The sequence below is a fragment of the Ranitomeya imitator genome, chromosome 6 (genome assembly GCF_032444005.1).
Source record: "Ranitomeya imitator isolate aRanImi1 chromosome 6, aRanImi1.pri, whole genome shotgun sequence".
Classification (NCBI taxonomy): domain Eukaryota; kingdom Metazoa; phylum Chordata; class Amphibia; order Anura; family Dendrobatidae; genus Ranitomeya; species Ranitomeya imitator.
This window is the reverse complement of record NC_091287.1, coordinates 547,785,101-547,807,876: the sequence shown is the minus strand read 5'-3', so window position 1 is coordinate 547,807,876 and position 22,776 is coordinate 547,785,101. Positions and strand designations below refer to the sequence as shown.

At 41.4% G+C, this 22,776-nt stretch overlaps 1 protein-coding gene across 1 annotated transcript in view; it reads left to right on the top strand.

Annotated features, from left to right (window-relative positions):
* COL22A1 (collagen type XXII alpha 1 chain) overlaps positions 1 to 22,776 on the top strand; it is a 573,554-nt gene that overhangs the window by 256,407 nt on the left and 294,371 nt on the right. Inside the window, exons 13-17 of the mRNA XM_069732369.1 lie at positions 597 to 650; positions 1,540 to 1,593; positions 3,389 to 3,442; positions 7,597 to 7,650; positions 7,809 to 7,853. Coding sequence (XP_069588470.1) covers positions 597 to 650; positions 1,540 to 1,593; positions 3,389 to 3,442; positions 7,597 to 7,650; positions 7,809 to 7,853 — 261 coding nt within the window. The remainder of the gene's footprint in view (positions 1 to 596; positions 651 to 1,539; positions 1,594 to 3,388; positions 3,443 to 7,596; positions 7,651 to 7,808; positions 7,854 to 22,776) is intronic.

Genomic DNA, 22,776 nt, shown 5'->3' with positions numbered 1-22,776 from the left:
TTCAACATGACAATGATGCAAAGCACACCGCCAGGGCAACGAAGGATTGGCTTCGTAAGAAGCATTTCAAGTTCCTGGAGTGGCCTAGCCAGTCTCCAGATCTCAACCCTATAGAAAACCTTTGGAGGGAGTTGAAAGTCCGTGTTGCCAAGCGAAAAGCCAAAAACATCACTGCTCTAGAGGAGATCTGCATGGAGGAATGGGCCAACATACCAACAACAGTGTGTGGCAACCTTGTGAAGACTTACAGAAAACGTTTGACCTCTGTCATTGCCAACAAAGGATATATTACAAAGTATTGAGATGAAATTTTGTTTCTGACCAAATACTTATTTTCCACCATAATATGCAAATAAAATGTTAAAAAAACAGACAATGTGATTTTCTGGATTTTTTTTTCTCAGTTTGTCTCCCATAGTTGAGGTCTACCTATGATGTAAATTACAGACGCCTCTCATCTTTTTAAGTGGTGGAACTTGCACTATTGCTGACTGACTAAATACTTTTTTGCCCCACTGTATATTATACTGCGTATAAGGAATATGTTTTACATTATCTACACGTTTTTTGCAATAATTGTATGTTTTATATTTCAGGGTGAGGCTGGCATAGAAGGACTTCAGGGAAATAAAGGAGAAAGAGGAGACAAGGTAATGCCCACAATAACCTCTGTCTGTTTTTGTGTCTTTCTGTGACATTTGACCCTTTTCAGATATATTTGGTTTGATAGCTTTTTTTTCATTAGATTATAACATAATTATTTTTGCTGTCTGTTATCATTGAGTGACTGATGATTTAGAATATTTCATTTCTAAAGTCGCAAAAAAAAATGGATATGGATGTTGAACGTCCACAGTGCTGCATGTATGAGCTGCAGTTGGCTTTCCCCTTTCTCTATAAGAAATTTGATATAGTTTAATTTTTTTACTTGAGTAACATTTTACCAGTTTAGCTGCTTCTCTGAGCATATAACAAGATATTTAAAGGTTTTTAATTAGTGGAGAAAACACTAGTTTTCTCGTTCACTGACAGCAAACTATAATTTTGAAAATGGCAAGAATTTGTAGCACAATCTATTAAAACATTTTAATTCGCACTTTAAAAATTGCATTTTTTATGTAGGACCTTTCTAATATTTCACTTTTAGGGCTTTTCCCCCCACAATTAAATTACCGTACCTATCTTGAAGTCATATCATAGGTGGTCATTCGCTGATCAATGGTTGTCCGACCTCTGAGACTCCATGAATCTTGGGAACCCAGCTTTGGAACCCAAGAATGGATATTCTCAACGTTTCTTCTAATCAATGTTTACCTGACTGTCAAAAATTCTGTGGCAGCCCGATAGAATATGCACCTCAACTCAGAGCCCTATTTTCGGATCACTGGGGGTCCCATCGGTTAGACCTCCAGAGATCTGTAAGTTATCCTCTATCATGCGGTGGGATTACCTCTTTGAATAAATCGTGACCTTTTATATGGCTATACTATATGCTAGCTTCCCTAAGAGTCTTACAGCATGTACTTTTTTATTTCTCAGGGATCTTTTGGACCTCCTGGCCCATTCGGCAGGGATGGAGCTAAAGGAGAGAGGGTAATGTAATTCTATTTGTCAAAAGTCAACCATTGCATGTTATCCATTGTTAGCGTAATGCCAAGTATGGAATCTGGTCCAAGAGTGAGACTTGATGCCAGTTCCTTTCTGGCAGCTGGTGAGATGGTTTTCCACCTAGAGATACCAAAATGCATAGCCAAAAGCAAAATCGATCAGATTGGAATTAAGGGCGAAAAGCTTTTCCAAGTTGGAAGAAAACTCATCAAGAGAGAACATTTCCAGGAGACTGTTTCTTGGTTGGTAAAGGCAAGTCTGAAGTGATGAGTAGAAGATATCTTCACCCCCAGCCCAAGCAAAGAAATGTAGACTTTACCAGTTGGATTCCCAAGATAGTGCCCAATATATAATAGAAAAAGTTTAGTGGGCTAGGCGGAATCCAAGTCAGCTATAGGCAGGTCCAAAATTGTCATCATAAGATAAGGTCAGAATGTGATGCCGGGGTCAGTATGTGAAATGTCCAAGAACAAGCAAACTGAAGCAAGATGAGTCACCAAAAAAAAAAAGAATCACAAAAGTGGAAATAGGAAAACTCAAAGGCCTGAAATGCTCTGGAAAAGTGGAGGTCTTACTCTTGAATATCTTGAGTGTGATACCTCAGATTGATGATCCCACGAAGCAAAGATCTGTTACATCCTGTCATCATGGTGACACCATTGCTCTACTAATGATGACTTTCAAATTTAATATTACAGACTTGTGTTTGCCATTTCGACGACCAATGTGGTAAACAGAGCTAAATAGTAAGAAAATCCGACCATCAAGAAAAAGGTTATCAAAGAAAATTTTAATAATTTCTTTCTAATCAGAGACACCGTATGGTAAAACTCCCCGACACTTAAGATATGGCCAAAAACTTGACATTAATACCCCTTGAAGCAAACTACTGATGGTAGTTTTGAGGCTAAAATCCTTGAATTTTGACTTACGAGAAATGCACTGATAGTCATGCCATCTTAATATTATTCAGACATCATATTTTTCCCAATTTTCATTTGGTTCAAAAGGTAATGGACATCCCAAACAGGACCCATGATGTTCTTAAGGAGACAAGTCCAGATTACGTGCCTTTAGGGTTTCTTACATTTTGAGATTACTTCCGAAATGAACAGTTGGCGCTACATGATGAGTGCAACTTGATAATAATTAAAAGTGGACAAGAACTTGATTTTTAAAGTCTTTCTCTTGTTGGCCAATTATGGTCAGACTGTGATTGTGAACCAAATCAGGTGTCATCTTTTGTAGAATGTCTTTTCCGATTCTGATTCAATCACATTCAATCAATCCTGGTTTGTCACCTTTTTGGCTGAATTATGCAGAGCTGCTCATAGACTCAAACAAATGGACGATGGACAATCTCAAATTCTTCTCAAGTAATGGATCCAGGCACATGAATATTTCCTTCAACAGCCTGTGTTACTCCGAGATCTCACCTATGGAAAGTGTGGAATGGGTTAGTTGCCCCAGTGCCATTTGCCTTAGTTACTCATTATCCTTACTACGCTTTTTTGACCTTTTGTTGGGATAATGACTTTGGATTTTTGTGAACGTTTAGCCTTTTGGACCTCTACAAGGTTGGTTTATACTAATACAACTGTTCTTGAAAGCTTCAGACAGAAAATGGTCACCTTCAATAGTTTGGCTTATGCAAAAAAAAAGTCAAATTACAAGATGATCTGGACAAAACGATTGTGGATTAATTATTACATGATCACATCATAAAGTGAAAGAAGCTACAAATGACTCTTCCAACTCATGTTCGCATTTCACTTTTCAGGGTGACCGAGGACAGCGGGGTGAAGCTGGTGTTGCGGGCCCTCCGGGACCTCAGGTAAATGTCTGACTATTTCATTTTTTGCACTACATGACTGGCCAAGTTCATCTTCTCCTTCCAGGTGTTCTTTGCCCTAAAGTTGCATGGCTTCTTTGTACAACCTCCTGCCCTTGGGCTTGAAGGCCATTGAAACCACTCTATGATTTAATCCTATGATGTGCATATTGGTGCTTTTCTTCATGAGGACCACCTCTCTAGAATAACATTTAAAGGCAATTGTTGCCATTTTTGGCTGTAGCCACGCTCGATTTCAACTCTCGTTGCCTATCCCCTACCGACATGAATAAAAAACCCTACTGGAATAGCTAGTTTTTGGAAGGTTCAAGACTAGTTTGGCAGGCTCCTGGAGATTTGCTGACTATTCTGAGAGTCTGGGTGGTGTATCCTTATTCGAGGAGGTCCCAGGAGAGTTGACATATATGGGTTACTTATAGATCATGCACACAGTCATGTACTTGTGTCTTACCATGCACTACTGTATGTATTATGCGGCACGACTACATGGGCAAATCTTTAAGATCAGTATATAATACTATACCCCAACTTTTTTTTTTACTATTAACTTCTCTGTAGATACATTACTACCATTTTTAATTTTACCCTATCAAAACGCCGTTTTTCCTCCGAATTTGACGATATTTTTCTTTCGTCTCTGTGCCGCTCCTTTCCTGAAATACGGCCTCCTTTTCCTTGTATGTAAATCCAGGTTTCTTAGCCAAGGAGGTGTGGCCATCCACTCCTCTCAGTGGATGCCTACTGGAGGACTGCGCCCACTTGGCTAAGAACACTAGATTCATATACAGAGTAGATAGGGCCATATCTCAGGAACCGAGAGGCGCAGGAAGAAAATAAAAACATCTCCGGAATCAGGAGAACAGCGGCATTTATACCAGGTAATACATATTGCATAATTATGGGAAGTGTCAGGTCCGTTTTAAAGTTGCTAAACAGAACACAATGGAGCATTATACAAATAAAATGTAACAGCGTTTATAAGAGCATAACAGTAGAACCCATGGGACCTAATTTAGGAAGTTTTACACCAAAAGTTAACCCCGCTGCTTTATATCTTTTCGGTTTTTTTTTTCTCTTTATGCTTCTGCTAATGAATGTACAATTGATTCAGACAATGGGAGCAGGAGAAAATGTGTTTAACTCTCGTGAATTGTCTGTATTCCTGCCTTAATTAGACTCAGGATTTGATTTTACCTTCATCTGAGTCCAATCAATAAGATAAAAAGAATCTGATTTACCAAACAGAAGGCGGAAGATTGGACTTATTCATTATTGAGTCGGTTGAGCGGTCGCTGCGTCTCTGTTGGAAAAACGACATAAAACTGTTGAGTAAATTATTAATCTGTGTGTTCGGAACAAGACAGTAATGGGAGTTTGATGGATGTAAGACACGGCGGTAGATTTGCAGACTTAGGGCCCGATTCATTAAGCAGTTTACAACAGTTTTCTGCTAGAAAGCCGCTTTGAAATATATAGCCACATTTTTTTCGTGAGTCAAAAGTTTTGCAACTTTTCGGAACTTTCACGACAACTTTTTGAAAAGCGAGTTAAGTTTAGGAAAAAAGGGGGACGTATCAAAATGTACTGCAAAAAAAGTAGTGTATGTTCCTACAGACATGTCCTCCAGACGAGAGAGTACAGTTCCTATGCTGAAACATGCGCCAAACTCTAAGAGGTGACATCCCATAAAAAAACACAAGTCTTGATGAAACTATGCCTAAGGGTTTGGAAAGTCGACGTAGTCCTCATATTACCAAAAGGGGTGAAAAGATGGATAAACAACAACAACAAAACATACTGCCATGCAGTGCTGAATAAAAAGTATATTGTGCGGCCAAAAGAAATAACACTGGACAGTAGGTAAACAGCACTTTCATACAATCTTCACATAATATAATAATAATAATAATAATATTGTACATCCAAATGGTGCTGAAATATTACTACCATACAGTGATTAAATAAAACTGCCATATATAGTACCCAAATAATACTGTTATATGACGATACTCTAATGAGTTTGCCGTACATTATCCAATTAAAGTAGCCACTAGACAGTGATCAAATAATATTACCATATGTGTCCAAAAACAATACCGCCAATGCAGTTTGCTGATAATATTGCCTTACAGTGCACAAGCAATGCAGCTATACAATGCTCCAATACTAATATTGCCATACAGCGCATGAATAATACCGCCTTAAAGTGTTCAAATACTTTTATTAAATCAGATCAGTTATCAGGTTCCTTAAAGGGAACCTGTCACCTGAATTTGGCGGGACCGGTTTTCGGTCATATGGGAGGAGTTTTCGGGTGTTTGATTCACCCTTTCCTTACCCGCTGGCTGCATGCTGGCCGCAATATTGGGTTGAAGTTCATTCTCTGTCCTCCGTAGTACACGCCTGCATATAATGCATGATTGCCATACAGTGTCCTAAATATTACCACTATATAATGCATCCATACAGTGTCCTAAATATTACCGCTATATAATGCATGATTGCCATACAGTGTCCTAAATATTATCGCTATATAATGCATGATTGCCATACAGTGTCCTAAATATTACCGCTATATAATGCATGATTGCCATACAGTGTCCTAAATATTACCGCTATATAATGCATGATTGCCATACAGTGTCCTAAATATTACCGCTATATAATGCATGATTGCCATACAGTGTCCTAAATATTACCGCTATATAATGCATGATTGCCATACAGTGTCCTAAATATTACCGCTATATAATGCATGATTGCCATGCAGTGTCCTAAATATTACTGTTATATAATGCATTATTGCCATACAGCATCCTAAATATTACCACTATATAATGCTTGATTGCCATACAGTGTCCTAAATATTACCGCTATATAATGCATGATTGCCATACAGTGTCCTAAATGTTACCGCTATATAATGCATGATTGCCATACAGCGTCCTAAATATTACCGCTATATAATGCATGATTGCCATACAGCGTCCTAAGTATTACCGCTATATAATGCATGATTGCCATGCAGTGTCCTAAATATTACTGCTATATAATGCATGATTGCCATGCAGTGTCCTAAATATTACTGCTATATAATGCATGATTGCCATGCAGTGTCCTAAATATTACTGCTATATAATGCATGATTGCCATGCAGTGTCCTAAATATTACCGCTATATAATGCATGATTGCCATGCAGTGTCCTAAATATTACCGCTATATAATGCATGATTGCCATACAGTGTCCCAAATATTACCGCTATATAATGCATGATTGCCATGCAGTGTCCTAAATATTACCGCTATATAATGCATGATTGCCATACAGTGTCCCAAATATTACCGCTATATAATGCATGATTGCCATACAGCGTCCTAAATATTACCGCTATATAATGCATGATTGCCATACAGCGTCCTAAATATTACCACTATATAATGCATGATTGCCATGCAGTGTCAAAACTATATCACCCTCCAGTGCTCAAATAATACATTGATTAAATATCACCATATGGTGTCTAAAATAATACTCCTATGTAACAGCAAGTCTTTTTAAAATGTATACCATCATTCACTGCTCAAATAATGTTGCAATACAGTGCTTATATAAGTTGTCCACATATATCCAATACAGTGCTGGATTAGCATTGCCCAAATAACACCATCATAGCAATGAACAAGTGGTAATATTTAAGCGCTGTATATTATATCAACCAATGTTCAAATAATATTGCCATATAACGCTGAAAAAAATTCCCCAATAGAGTGCTCAATTAGTTGCTCCATACACTAACCAAATGATACCCACAATGTAGTTTTCAAATAGTTTTCATACGGTGCAAAATTATCTCCATGCAGTTCTGAAATTATAAATCTATAACGTGCTCAAATATAATACCGCTAAACCGTGCTGATTCATTTCATCAAACCAGCCCAAGAACTAGCGCTTTAAAGACTACAAATAATAATGCCATGTAATGGCCATAGCTCAGGGCACCGATGTAACCGAGACTTGCAGTTACCTCTTTTCCTGAACTGTCGTGTTTGGTGGAGAATACACGGTGTTCGGTATTTTTTCCCATTTTTCTTACGATTGACTGTATAATTTTATAAAATTCTTTTTTATTTATAGGGGCTGGAAGGACCCAGAGGGCCTCCCGGAGGTCTTGGACCAGTAGGAGCCCCTGTAAGTTGGAGTTATTGCTCAATATCAATACGTAGATTTTTCCTAGTGACCAGTGATATTCTAATGTCTGTACCTTCAGCCATATCCTGAATGCACACACTATCATTTTGCTTTTTTTTTTTTATTTCATTTTTTTAAATTTTTAAAATGTATTTTAGGGTCTACAAGGGGAACGTGGTGAGAGAGGAACCCGCGGAGAAAAGGTAACAGTAGCGTTAACGTATAGCAAAGTTTATTGATCCACTAATAAATTATTTAAAAGAAATTCTAAAAATTCTTGGAACTTCAAAATTTACACAGAAATTTTAAAAATCTTCAACAAATCTTCCGAAATTTCGATTTGGGCAGATTTTGGCAGATCGGGAGGAGATTTGATTCATGTAGAATAAATTTGATGCAAATCAAATCTGCTGGTAAAAGTTTAATGAAATGATAAACTCTTATACTCCTCCCCATCCTCTCCTACCTGGTCAACTTCTCTTCGGCTTTTCTTCTCCACCCGATCACTTCTGGGTCTTCTGGCACTACTGTTGACTAGACTTCATGGCTCGATGCATGTTATTGACATTAATGACGTTTACCATCTCCCATTTGACCGCTTGGGACCTACTGAACTTTTGCACTACAAAGCCCAGAAGGAGAAGAAGGCGGTCAATGACGAGAGAGGTATGGAGGAGGCCCAAAGAGAAGTTGGTATAAGAGTTTGTTTCTCAACCGCTTCGCGACACTCAGATTCAAATCTTTGCTCAAAACAATTCTCCAAAATTGTATTGTGAATTGTAATGAATTTCACTAGTTTCAAAGTCTTTCGCTCATTTCTAGTCATGATGCCACTGGAAATAACATGTTGATTTCTGGACTACTGAAATGACAGCACCATAAAAAGAGATGAGGAAGCCTACAAAGAAAATAAAGTGCCTGTTACCTTGTGTAGATCCATGTATAGTATAGGCCCGCGAGACAGATCTGAAGATCTTTGAAGCTCACCCTACTATTATAGCATTATCTTAAGAATTGGACTTGTATGTGTCATGAAGCTGCAGTGCAATACAGCGCAACCTTCACCAGGGGGAGTTTAATAGGGACGCGAGACTGCACACACTGAGCAGCTGAACAGATGCCACCTAGTGGCAAGAGAGTAGTCAGAAAAAGCCGAGTTAGGGCAAGATAACACGCCAGTACAAAAAGGATTAAAACAGAAAGGATAGTCAGGACGTAGCAAGAGATCAGTAAACCAGGGCGAGCAAAATATGGTACAATAGGGACAAATCAAGACAGAGTCAATAGCCAAGCCAGGAGATCAGAATCAGAGAATCAATCAGAACAGACAAACACAGGGAAAGGGCAGACAGAGGGGGATAACAGACACAGGACAAGTCAGGGTTCCCAGCAGGACAAACCAAGGGTTTCCAGAGTCAGGTTTACAAGCTGAAGACAGAACTATAACTGACACTGCCAGCAAGATTCATGGGAGCTAAATAGCAAACCCGAACCCAGAATGAGGCAGAGCAAAGTTAACACTTGGTATGATCCGTCCAAAAAAGGGCAGACAGTATGCTATAGATATCAAGGAACCGAAAGAGTCCACACCCTTATCCTTCATTTTTTTTAGAATAAATCAGTCAAAGGGGTTGTCCACTCTCAAGATATTGTTGACTTTCTTCAGAAAGGTCCACAGCATGAAATCTGTAAGGGTTCCACACTTGACACCCCCACCGATCAGTTGAAACAACCACTGGTGGTTGAAGGTGGCCAGTAAGCTGAGATGAAGCATCACAACTTGAAACATTGTTTAGTCTCTTACCCCAGGTACAGCATCTCAACTTCTATTTAAGTAAGCAGGACTTGAAAAATCTGATTTTGATGACTTATTGTAAGAAGAGGTCATCAATATCAAGTGAAAAACTTCTTTGAAGGGTTTCTCCCATAAAAAAACATATATGACCTGTTTAATAAATGTGTGATTGTTAGAGGTCAAAAAGTTGATACCACCCTCATTCCGAAGAGTAGGGAGCCCAAAGTTTCTTGTGCGAGTGGAGTGGTAGTGATCACCTGTGGCCATCACTGCAATAAATAGTGAAGGGAGCAGTGGTTGCACATGCTCACTGCTGTTCCATTCACGCAGAGGACTTTTTCTCGAGAAACAGCATTCAGATCACCAGCGATAATACATTTATCACCTGTGCTGTGGTTAGGTGGTAAACGTTGTTTATAGGATGTTGTTCCCTGTTTGAATAAGGCCTTTAAAGGTGTTGTCCTACAAATAATATTTATCCCCTATTAGCTAATATATGTGTAAATGGCGGAAGTCTAGCTACTGAGACTGCCACCGATCCAGAGATCAGGGAGTCCAAAGTTCCCTGTGGTAAACAGTGAAGGGAGCCGTACTGAGCATGTGCGACCACCACTCTTATAGGCAGTAAAGGGTGCGGTACAGATCATGAATGAAAATCATTCATAGACAGTGAAGGGAGCGTTAGTGAGCATGTGCGACCACCACTGTTATGGGCAGTAAAGGGAGCAGTACTGATCAGTGGTGACCACCACCCTTATAGACTGTGAACGGAATGGTAGTGAGGATGTGTGACCACAACTCTTATAGACAGTGATGGGATTGGTACTGATCGTCTGCCACCACCACTTATAGACAGTGAATGTAATGGTACTGAGGATGTGACACCACTAGTGATGAGCGAGTGTGCTCGTTACTCGAGATTTCCAAGCATGCTCGGGTGGTCTCCAAGTATCTTCGGCGTGCTCATAGATTATGTTTATGTCCGCGCGGCTGCTTGATTGGTGGCTGTTAGACAACCTGTACACATGCAGGGATTGTCTGTTTGTTAGGGAATCCCCACATGTATTCAGGCTGTCTAGCAGCCGCAAATCATGCAGCTGCGGAGACACAAACATAATCTACGAGTACACCCAAAATACTCAAAGAACACCCGAGCGTGCTTGGAAAACTCGAGTAACGAGCATACTCGCTCATCACTAGTGACCACCACTCTTATAGACAGTGAAGGGAATGCTAGTGAGGATGTGCGACCACCACTCTTATAAACAGTGAAGGGAGCAATGCTGAGCATGAGCGACCGTCACTTTTATAGTGAGCAGTACTGAGCATGTGTACTGAGCATGTGTGACCACCATTCTTATAGACAGTGGAGGGAGCAGTACTGAGCATGTGCGACCACCACTACCAAGGCGAACAGAGCAGTGGTTGCACATGCTCTCATTTGTTCCATTCACACAGAAGACTTTGATGTCGCCTTTCTCCAGTTCAGTGGTCAGACCATACAGCGATCACACATGTATCACCTGTCATGTGGATATGTTGTTTATGGGATGACCCCTTTATTAGACTGGTTCGTTAAAACAAACAAACAAGTATTTATTATGACTGCTCCATCTGAACATCTCAATTCCTGGAGAATTCTGTCCGTTTTCCCCTCTGTCTTATGTAACATATCACCAGGCTAATTACTTTTGATCAAACACGACCACTTATCACCCGCGCTCTATTTTTTAGAGCGTTCTATATACATATTATTTTCGAAACCTTCCTAATTACGCCGCAACACCGGCTAAACGATTGTGAATCTGCAGGGAGACCGTTAGGCGACACTGAAATATGTAATAAAGCAGTGAATCTGATTAGTCTTTATATGCATTACGCCGTCCCCGCCGTCGCCGCAGCCGCCGCTTCGTATTTCGCTGATACATTTTCATTTCTCATTAAACAATATGAGCGGCAAATGGCCTAAAGTATGTGAACACCTCCATCCGTTATAATGGGAACTACGGAAAGACCATTATCATCGGGAAGAATAGAAATGGAGATCTGGACGCGCCGGGGCCCCTGCAGGGCTATAGACACCTGGGAAATAACTCTCCGCAAATAGAATTATCCGCGGTCGGCGCATTAATACAATTTAACGCAGTATTATTGTCTTATACGGATTCATTAGGGAGGGCGATGTGGATTGACGGAGAGAGAGGAAACCTTAAATCCTGGATGGAAAATTTTTATGTAAATGATCGCTGATTTATAGACATAATTTTATCCAATTTTGCAAATTAGCTTTGTGACCTTACGAAGTAAAAAGAGGTGAATTATGTGCACAGATATAATTGGCCCCAATGGAAAGAACACAGTGTACCACACATGCTACATTCATAAGTCACGTCCGTTAGTATCATTTCTTTTTTTTTTTTGTGCACTAATCAAAGCAGAAAAATGTCAAATGTTGTAGTAAATATTTTTACAGTAACACTATAAGTGTGATATCACATAACGACGGATAACCGTTCATTGCTTTCCATTTTTCCTAACAGCGCACCAAGTGGTCTGGAGTGGTATTGCAAGAATAATGTATTAGCGCCTTCCTATTTTGAGCTTTAATTTTATTTCCTCCCCTTTCTTCCAAGAGACATAACTGTTTTTTTTATATTTTTTACATCCTTTTTTTTTGGCAGGGGGAGTTGTAATTTTTGTATGATAACAATCACTGTCAAATAAAATCTACAGAAAAATGTTAAAAAAATAAAATTCCAACAGTGGTGAAATAATAGAAAAAAAAATGATTCTATAGTTTTTTTTTCTTTTTACAGCATTCAGCGTGCGACAATCTGGTAAAATGATCTTTCGTGTCAGCAAAAATATGACGTTACCAAATATGTATCGTGTTTTTTTTATATTTTAGTTATTCAAAAATATCAGTACTTTGAAAACAAAAATTAGGTTGTAAAGACCCGGTTTTTAACTTTTTAGTAATTGGAGCTGGGTTAAGGCTTCATTTTTTTTTTGTGGTGAGTTGTACTTTTTATAGAGCGTTTCATTAAAGATTTTGCACCGTTTGGCTTTTACAGGCTCTTTGTTTCGTTGACCATTCAACTTGTGATGTGGTCTGTGGTCATAAATCAGCTGAGAGAAGGTCCGAAAAAAACAGATAAAAAAAAGTTACGAGCTCTCCATCAGAACATCATTGCGTTCTGAATGATAAATTGACAGTTAACTCATTTTGCAGCCGCCAACAGACAGTGCAACACTGGTGCAGGGTATAGAAGGGAAACGATGCAACATTTTTAATGAAGCTCAAATGCAAAAATATTTTTTTGCCCCCAATTACATGCATTGACGTTAAAACAAATTGATCGTTCTGAAAATTGGACATCCCCCTTTAAGTCAAATTTTGGGGGGAGACAGACTTTTTTTTAAGCTCCAAATAAGGTTTCTAACAAAGAACCTGACTGTCATGATCCAGGCCGGGTTTTGGTTTTGACTTTCCTTTCCCGGTCTGATCATGTCAGGGGTTAACTTTCCCTGCCTCGTTCCCGTGTCCGGGCTGCTATATCTTGGTGCTGCAACCTGTTTGCAACATCCACCTACCCGTTCCTGCTCCTTTTCCCTGGTGTGTTTGGATTCCCCGTTGTTGACTTTAGCTCGGCTCTGACTTGATTCTGTCTCTCCCTTTTGGTATCTCTGCTACTGACCGGTACTGATCTTTTGCCCTTGTCTGACTCTGCTCTTAGGTTTTCCCTTTGATACTGCGTTAGCTCCTGGTATTGACTCGGCTGTCTGACTACTCCGCTGCCACCTAGTGGTAGCTTCGCTGTATTACTGTGGGTCTGCTTTATAGCAGGAAATTCAGTTCACTCTCCACTCTGTTGCCATCTAGTGGAGTCTGTGTTACTCTGCATTAACTCTCAGTACTACAGCGTGACAATGCCAAAAGTCAAAAGGGGACATATTTCCCGCAGTATTTCTCAGTAGCGCAGCTCTGCCCCGTAGTTTTAAGGTATGGTATCTCAGCAATTAGAATGAAGATACCACAAAATGATTTTCAGATTTTCTCTCCGGCCATTTTTGCTTTTTTTGTATATGTTGGCTTCTCTTTATATTTCCTGGCTACATTTGTAGCAGTGAGTAATGGTCCTCCAGTGTCAGCATAAATGATGGCTGCCCAGCGGATCATTAGCTATTGTGGTACAGGCCGTATTCTGGCGTCTCCTCCACTTTGCAGAACCCATTTAATCATATGATCTCATTGTCAGCGGCCTGCGGCAATGTTCCGCGTCTGAACTTGTACCGCCTCGGGCCGTGGATACATCACGACTACAAATGGATGAAGCTCCCTGCAGTTCTCCTTGCCTACAGTACATGGCTAATGATCCTCGGACACAACTGCATCGCATGGCTGCGTAGTCCAAACTTTTCATGATCTCCTTTCGGAAATGAATTTTTATGTCACTTTTCAGTATAACGGCATGACTTTAAAGGGTTAACGGTGGAAGAACACAACTCCATGGTATTGCCCAAATGTTGGAGTGCATCAGTACATATAGTCTTTATGATAGAGCACCAGTAAGAAACGATCAATGGATTCCATAGATCACTACTGCCCTCTAGTGGACACAAGGGAAACTTGTAATTACAGCAAAAAATCGATTATAAAAAGCTGCAAAGTGAATTAACCGAACTATTATTATTGCATTTTAGATTATTATAATTATCCCAATTTTTACTTTTTTGATCACTTTCTTCTCTGAGTACTAGCTCCATTATGATGCCCATTCACCCTAAATAAGGCATATAAGCAGGGGTCGTCTTCATGAGAAAATACTTTGAAAGTGGTGTTAATATTATTATAATAGTTGATGACATACCTTCGATAGGTGGGATCTCACATCTGGGATCAACCCTAATTACTTTAACTTTTTCACTGCTATACAGTGGCACCGACTTCTTGAGGGAAATCCACGGGAAAGGTGATAATTGTTAGTTCAGTGTTAGTCCCAGTGGTTTTCAGAATCAAGAACTTGGCTCCCCTCTTTTCCCCGGCAGAGGCGTACCTAGGGGTTCAGCAAAACATCTGAGTGTTAAATGCCCTCCAGATGGTAAAACTGCCCCCTAGAAATATTAATGCCACCTGTTTGATGGTCTCAGGACTCGGAGTGCCCCTATAGCAATGAGGCTTGAGTCCCCACTTAATATTTAAAGAGATTTTACACTAATAATTTAACCCTCTTTCATTTACATAGTTATTAAGGTTGAAGGAAGACTATAAGTCCATCTAGATCAACCCATAGCCTAACCTAACATGCCCTAACATGTTGATCCAGAGGAAGGCAAAAAAAAACATGTGGCAAAGAGTAAGCTCCACATTGGGGAAAAAAATTCCTTCCCTACTCTACATACGGCAATCAGACTAGTTCCCTGGATCAACGCCCTATCAAGGAATCTAGGGTATATACCCTGTAACATTATACTTTTCCAGAAAGGTATCCAGTCCCCTGTTAAATTTAAGTAATGAATCACTCATTACAACATCATACGGCAGAGAGTTCCATAGTCTCACTGCTCTTACAGTAAAGAATCCGCATCTGTTATTATGCTTAAACCTTCTTTCCTCCAAACGTAGAGGATGCCCCCTTGTCCCGGTTTCAGGTCTATGATTAAAAAGGTCATCAGAAAGGTCTTTGTACTGTCCCCTCATATATTTATACATTAACATAAGATCACCCCTTAGTCTTCGTTTTTCCAAACTAAATAGCCCCAAGTGTAATAACCTATCTTGGTATTGCAGACCCCCCAGTCCTCTAATAACCTTGGTCGCTCTTCTCTGCACCCGCTCCAGTTCAGCTATGTCTTTCTTATACACCGGAGACCAGAACTGTGCACAGTATTCTAAGTGTGGTCGACATGACATCCCTCACACTAGTCCCCCATAGTAGTCTCCACATTATATAACGGCCCCCACATTAATCACAAAGTTGTATATTGGCCTCCACATTAGCAACCGTACTGTATCGAACCCCCCACAATAGTCCCTACACTATATGATGGCTCCCACATTAGCTCCTACTCTGTATTATATCCCTCACACTTTGAGAGCCCCCCACAGTAGCCCCTAAAATGTACAAGGGTCTAAGTCAATGCATGATGCACCCACAGTCAGTCAAAAAGTTTTAAAATACCAAAAAAAATCATATACTCACCTTTTCCTGGATCCTGACGAGTCCAGCGGGGAGGCAAATTAGTTGATCTCCCTGCACTACGGCTCTCAGCCACAGGAGGATAATGCAATAACTGAGGCATCAGACTCCCGACACGGTGCAATGACATCACCACACCGGGACTAGGAAAAATTGAAATGTATCAAATTGTAGCAGTGTATCAAATACTAATTTTTCCCATCTACTATATAATTGCCTAAGGGTCACTTCCGTCTGTCTGTCACGGATATTCATTGGTCGCGGCCTCTGTCTGTCATGGAAATCCAAGTCGCTAATTGGCCGTGGCTGTTTTGCCACGACCAATCAGCGAAATCAAAATGCAAAATGGCCGCTCCTTCCTCCCCGCAGTCAGTTCCCGCTCCATAATCCCCTCCAGTCACTGCTCACACAGGGTTAATGGCAGCGCTAATGGACCACGTTATGCCGCGGTGTAACGCACTCCGTTAACGCTGCTATTAACCCTGTGTGACCAACTTTTTACTATTCACGCGGCCTATGCAGCATCAATAGTAAAAAGATCTAATGTTAAAAATAATAAAAATAAAAAAATCGTTATATACTCACCGTCCGTCGGCCCCCGGATCAGGAACCGGCCTTTCCCGCTCCTCGCGACGCCCCGGTGACCGCTCCATGCATTGCGGTCTCGCGAGATGATGACGTCAACGGTATCACGAGACCACTACGTCATCATCTCGTGAGACCGCAATGCACTCTTCAGATCGGAGCGAGCGAGGAGCGTCGGTAACCGCTTCAATCCGGGGGCCAACGGAGGGTGAGTATATAACTATTTTTTATTTTAATTCTTTTTTTTTAACAGGGATATGGTGCCCACATTGCTATATACTACGTGGGCTGTGCAATATATTATATGGGCTGTGTTATATACTACGTGGGCTTTGCAATATACTGCGTGGGCTGTGCAATATACTACGTGGCTGTGCAATATACTACGTGGGCTGGGCAATATACTACGTGGGCTGGGCAATATACTACGTGGGCTGTGCAATATACTGCGTGGGCTGTGCAATATACTACGTGGGCTGGGCAATATACTACGTGGGCTGAGCAATGTATTAAGTGGGCTGTGCAATATATTGCGTGGGCTGTGTTATACACTACGTCGCTTGTGTTATACACTACATGGCCTGTGTTACACACTACGTGGCCTATGTTATACACTACGTGGCCTGTGTTATACACTACGTGGCCTGTGTTATATACTGCATGCGTGGTACTGCGCGGGCTGTGCAATATACTATGCGGGCTGTGCAATATACTACGTGGGCTGTGCATTATACTGCGTGGGCTGTGCAATATACTACACGGGCTGTGCAATATACTACGTGGGCTGTGCAATATACTACGCGGGCTGTGCAATATACTACGTGGGCTGTGCAATATACTGCGTGGGCTGTGCAATATACTGCATGGGCTGTGCAATATACTCCATGGGCTGTGCTATATACTCCGTGGGCTGTGCTATATACTCCGTGGGCTGTGCTATATACTACATGGCTGTGCTATATACTATGTGGCAGTGTTATATACTACGGGGCTGTGCTATATACTACGTGGCAGTGTTATATACTACGTGGCTGTGCGATTTACTATTTGGGCTGTTATATATTACGTGGCTGTGCTATATACTATGTGGCCGGCCGCGAACAATCTGCGACAGGTGCAGTCCGGCCGCGAATCACGCTTCGCTAATTGGTCGCGGCCAGCCGAATCCTGTGTATCCAATGTATTATTCTAAAATCTTCATAAATAAACTACATACATTTTCTAGAATAGAACCAAAAACACATGGGCTACTTGCATAGTGAACAAGTCTGTAGGAACCTGTTTACACCACCAAAGAACTTGAAGACACAAAAGCGCACAGAGAGGTCAAAAATACTCTGTTGTAAAAAAGTCACAGTAAATAAGCAAGTGCTAGTCAAAAAATGAAAAAAATACAGGGTATTTAATTAATACGTTTTTTTGCAAAAAGATGTATGTTAAGCTGCTCCACCAATCGCCAAGGTATACCCATAATAGAGCAGTCCTATCTAATGTATATAATCCCTATCTGATGTATTTAAAAACCTGATCATCTGTATAGTACCTGTATGAACAGGGTTCAGAGAGAAAATATCCATGTGGACATGCAGGATGGAACAGCTTCAATGCAAATGACCCACAGAGGAGTGGTGGACTCCCCAGTCTTGTAGAAACAAGAGAACAATTATACATTGAACCAGAAACACATGGGCTACTTGCATAGTGAACAAGTCTGTAGGAACCTGTTCACACCACCAAAGAACTTTTTTTTGCAAAAAAAGTATTAACTAAATACCCTGTATTTTTTTCATTTTTTGACTAGCACTTGCTTATTTACTGTGATTTTTTTACACCAGAGTATTTTTGACCTCTCTGTGCATTTTTGTGTCTTCAAGTTCTTTGGTGATGTGAACAGGTTCCTACAGACTTGTTCACTATGCAAGTAGCCCATGTGTTTCTGGTTCTATAATTGTTCTCTTGTTTCTACAAGACTGAGGAGTCCACCACTCCTTATGGGTCATTTGCATTGAAGCTGTTCCATCCAGCATGTCCACATGGATATTTTCTCTCTGAACCCTGCTTATACAGGTACTATACAGATGATCAGGTTTTTAAATACATCAGATAGGGATTATATACATTAGACAGGACTGCTCTATTATAATAATAATAATAATAATCTTTATTTTTATATAGCGCTAACATATTCCGCAGCGCTTTACATTTTGCACACATTATCATCACTGTCCCCGATGGGGCTCACAGTATAAATTCCCTATCAGTATGTCTTTGGAATGTGGGAGGAAACCGGAGTGCCCAGAGGAAACCCATGCAAACACGGGGAGAACATACAAACTCTTTGCAGATGTTGTCCTTGGTGGGGTTTGAACCCAGGACTCCAGCGCTGCAAGGCTGCTGTGCTATCCACTGCGCCACCGTGCTGCCCATGGGTATACCTTGGCGATTGGAGGAGCAGCTTAACATACTTTTTTTTGCAAAAAAACGTATTAACTAAATACCCTGTATTTTTTTCATTTTTTGACTAGCACTTGCTTATTTACTGTGGCTTTTTTACAACAGTGTATTTTTGACCTCTCTGTGCGTTTTTGTGTCTACATATTCTAGAATACCCGATGCGTTCGAATCGGTCCACCATCTAGTTGTATATATTTATTGATCAGAGCAATGTGTGTTTGTCCTTTACAAAGCTCCAAATTCTCAGCATATTTGCTATTGATAGAAATCTGAAAACCTGCAGCCACCACTAGAGGGAGATCACTCTTATACTGAAGTCCTGAATATGCTCCCTCTAGTGGTGGCTGCAAAAAGACAGAATTGTATTATTTCCCTGTAATATCAACTTAGAACTAGATTTTTTTTTCTTAGCAGTGAAACCCTTGTGATTAAACAATTATCACCCTGATATATACATAACAAGAATTTTTATTTTAATTGTCAGTATGTTGATTTATTTTTATTTATTTTTAAGTCTATTTGTAAAAGTTTTACAAATGGAGGGAATCTTAGGAAAAGGCAACAGTTATTGCTTTCATTTTCCAGAGCTAAAAATGTACGTTCTGAGAATAGATAATTTGTGGTAAAGAAAAAGTCAGAATTACCAGCTCCCCTGCATCTCTCCTGGGTAGGCGTGAATACGTTTCTCGTCGGCATACAGCTGTGCCCTGTCCATTATCGATGCCTCCTCCGGTGCAGAATCCACAGTCAGCGAGGTCTGAGTCATAGGATGAACCATCCTCTATCTGCTGTATCGTGGCAAAATTATGGAAACGTATGCTTAAAGGGAAAGTGTCATCTGAGCATGAACTGTTGTTTCATTCAGGGTGTTATGCTTAGATTATCCCATAAAAACCTTTGACCCCATCTATGAACTCGTCTTGCAATGTCCACACTGGTCCTAGGTCTAATAATATTGCACTCCTATTTCCAGCACTTCACATAGACGTTAGCAGCAATAGACTGATACCGACCATATTTGTTGGTAAAAATGCATTATCTAAGCATGCTCTAATCTGGGAAAGGTCGTTGCGAAGGGAGGAGGAGGTGAGCTGTGACATCACCTATTGTGATTGGTGGATCCTGTATTATCTACTGTATATAGAGGTGTTATCAGTCATTGTACAGGAGGAGGAGGTGAGCTGTGACATCACCTATTGTGTTATGAAAGGCAATTCAGTTCCACAATGGACATAGCGGTCAGAGCACATACAGTGATCTGACAATAACCCAAAATCATAGAACGAGCTCTGAGACGTGGGAACTCTGCAGACCGCAATCCCTAATCCTCTCCAAACAACACTAGAGGCAGCCGTGGATTGCGCCTAACTCTGCCTATGCAACTCGGCACAGCCTGAGAAACTAACTAGCCTGAAGATAGAAAATAAGCCTACCTTGCCTCAGAGAAATACCCCAAAGGAAAAGGCAGCCCCCCACATATAATGACTGTGAGTTAAGATGAAAAGACAAACGTAGAGATGAAATAGATTCAGCAAAGTGAGGCCCGACTTTCCTAACAGAGCGAGGATAGGAAAGGTAACTTTGCGGTCTACACAAAACCCTAAAGAAAACCACGCAAAGGGGGCAAAAAGACCCTCCGTACCGAACTAACGGCACGGAGGTACACCCTTTGCGTCCCAGAGCTTCCAGCAAAACAATTAGACAAGCTGGACAGAAAAAATAGCAAACAAATAGCAAAGAAGAACTTAGCTATGCAGAGCAACAGGCCACAGGAATGATCCAGGGAAAAACGAGTCCAACACAGGAACATTGACAGGAAGCCAGGATCAAAGCATTAGGTGGAGTTAAGTAGAGAAGCACCTAACGACCTCACCACATCACCTGAGGGAGGAAACTCAGAAGCCGCAGTACCACTTTCCTCCACCAACGGAAGCTCACAGAGAGAATCAGCCGAAGTACCACTTGTGACCACAGGAGGGAGCTCTGCCACAGAATTCACAACAGTACCCCCCCCTTGAGGAGGGGTCACCGAACCCTCACCAGAGCCCCCAGGCCGACCAGGATAAGCCACATGAAAGGCACGAACAAGATCGGGAGCATGGACATCAGAGGCAAAAACACAGGAATTATCTTCCTGAGCATAACCCTTCCATTTAACCAGATACTGGAGTTTCTGTCTTGAAACACGAGAATCCAAAATCTTCTCCACAATATACTCCAACTCCCCCTCCACCAAAACCGGGGCAGGAGGGTCAACAGATGGAACCATAGGTGCCACGTATCTCCGCAACAATGACCTATGGAATACGTTATGTATGGAAAAAGAATCTGGAAGGGTCAGACGAAAAGACACAGGATTAAGAACCTCAGAAATCCTATACGGACCAATGAAACGAGGTTTAAACTTAGGAGAAGAAACCTTCATAGGAATATGACGAAAAGATAACCAAACAAGATCCCCAACACGAAGTCGGGGACCCACACGGCGTCTGCGATTAGCGAAACGTTGAGCCTTCTCCTGGGACAAGGTCAAATTGTCCACTACATGAGTCCAAATCTGCTGCAACCTGTCCACCACAGTATCCACACCAGGACAGTCCGAAGACTCAACCTGTCCTGAAGAGAAACGAGGATGGAACCCAGAATTGCAGAAAAATGGCGAAACCAAGGTAGCCGAGCTGGCCCGATTATTAAGGGCGAACTCAGCCAAAGGCAAAAAGGACACCCAGTCATCCTGATCAGCAGAATCAAAGCATCTCAGATATGTTTCCAAGGTCTGATTGGTTCGTTCGGTCTGGCCATTCGTCTGAGGATGGAAAGCCAAGGAAAAAGACAAGTCAATGCCCATCCTACCACAAAAGGCTCGCCAAAACCTCGAAACAAACTGGGAACCTCTGTCAAAAACGATATTCTCTGGAATGCCATGTAAACGAACCACATGCTGGAAGAACAATGGCACCAAATCAGAGGAGGAAGGCAATTTAGACAAGGGTACCAGATGGACCATCTTAGAAAAGCGATCACAGACCACCCAAATGACTGACATCTTTTGAGAAACGGGAAGATCTGAAATAAAATCCATAGAGATATGTGTCCAAGGCCTCTTCGGGACCGGCAAGGGCAAATGCAACCCACTGGCACGAGAACAGCAGGGCTTAGCCCGAGCACAAATCCCACAGAACTGCACAAAAGTACGCACATCCCGTGACAGAGATGGCCACCAAAAGGATCTAGCCACTAACTCTCTGGTACCAAAGATTCCAGGATGACCAGCCAACACCGAACAATGAACCTCAGAGATAACTTTATTCGTCCACCTATCAGGGACAAACAGTTTCTCCGCTGGACAACGATCAGGTTTATTAGCCTGAAATTTTTGCAGCACCCGCCGCAAATCAGGGGAAATGGCAGACACAATTACTCCTTCCTTGAGGATACCCGCCGGCTCAGACAAACCCGGAGAGTCGGGCACAAAACTACTAGACAGAGCATCCGCCTTCACATTTTTAGAGCCCGGAAGGTACGAAATCACAAAGTCAAAACGGGCAAAAAACAGCGACCAACGAGCCTGTCTAGGATTCAACCGCTTAGCAGACTCGAGATAAGTCAAGTTCTTATGATCAGTCAATACCACCACGCGATGCTTAGCTCCTTCAAGCCAATGACGCCACTCCTCGAATGCCCACTTCATGGCCAGCAACTCTCGGCTGCCCACATCATAATTTCGCTCAGCAGGCGAAAACTTCCTGGAAAAAAAAGCGCATGGTTTCATCACTGAGCAATCAGAAACTCTCTGCGACAAAACCGCCCCTGCTCCAATCTCAGAAGCATCCACCTCGACCTGGAACGGAAGAGAAACATCTGGTTGACACAACACAGGGGCAGAAGAAAAACGACGCTTCAACTCTTGAAAAGCTTCCACAGCAGCAGAAGACTAATTGACCACATCAGCACCCTTCTTGGTCAAATCGGTCAATGGTTTGGCAATACTAGAAAAATTGCAGATGAAGCGACGATAAAAATTAGCAAAGCCCAGGAACTTTTGCAGACTTTTCAGAGATGTCGGCTGAGTCCAATCATGGATGGCTTGGA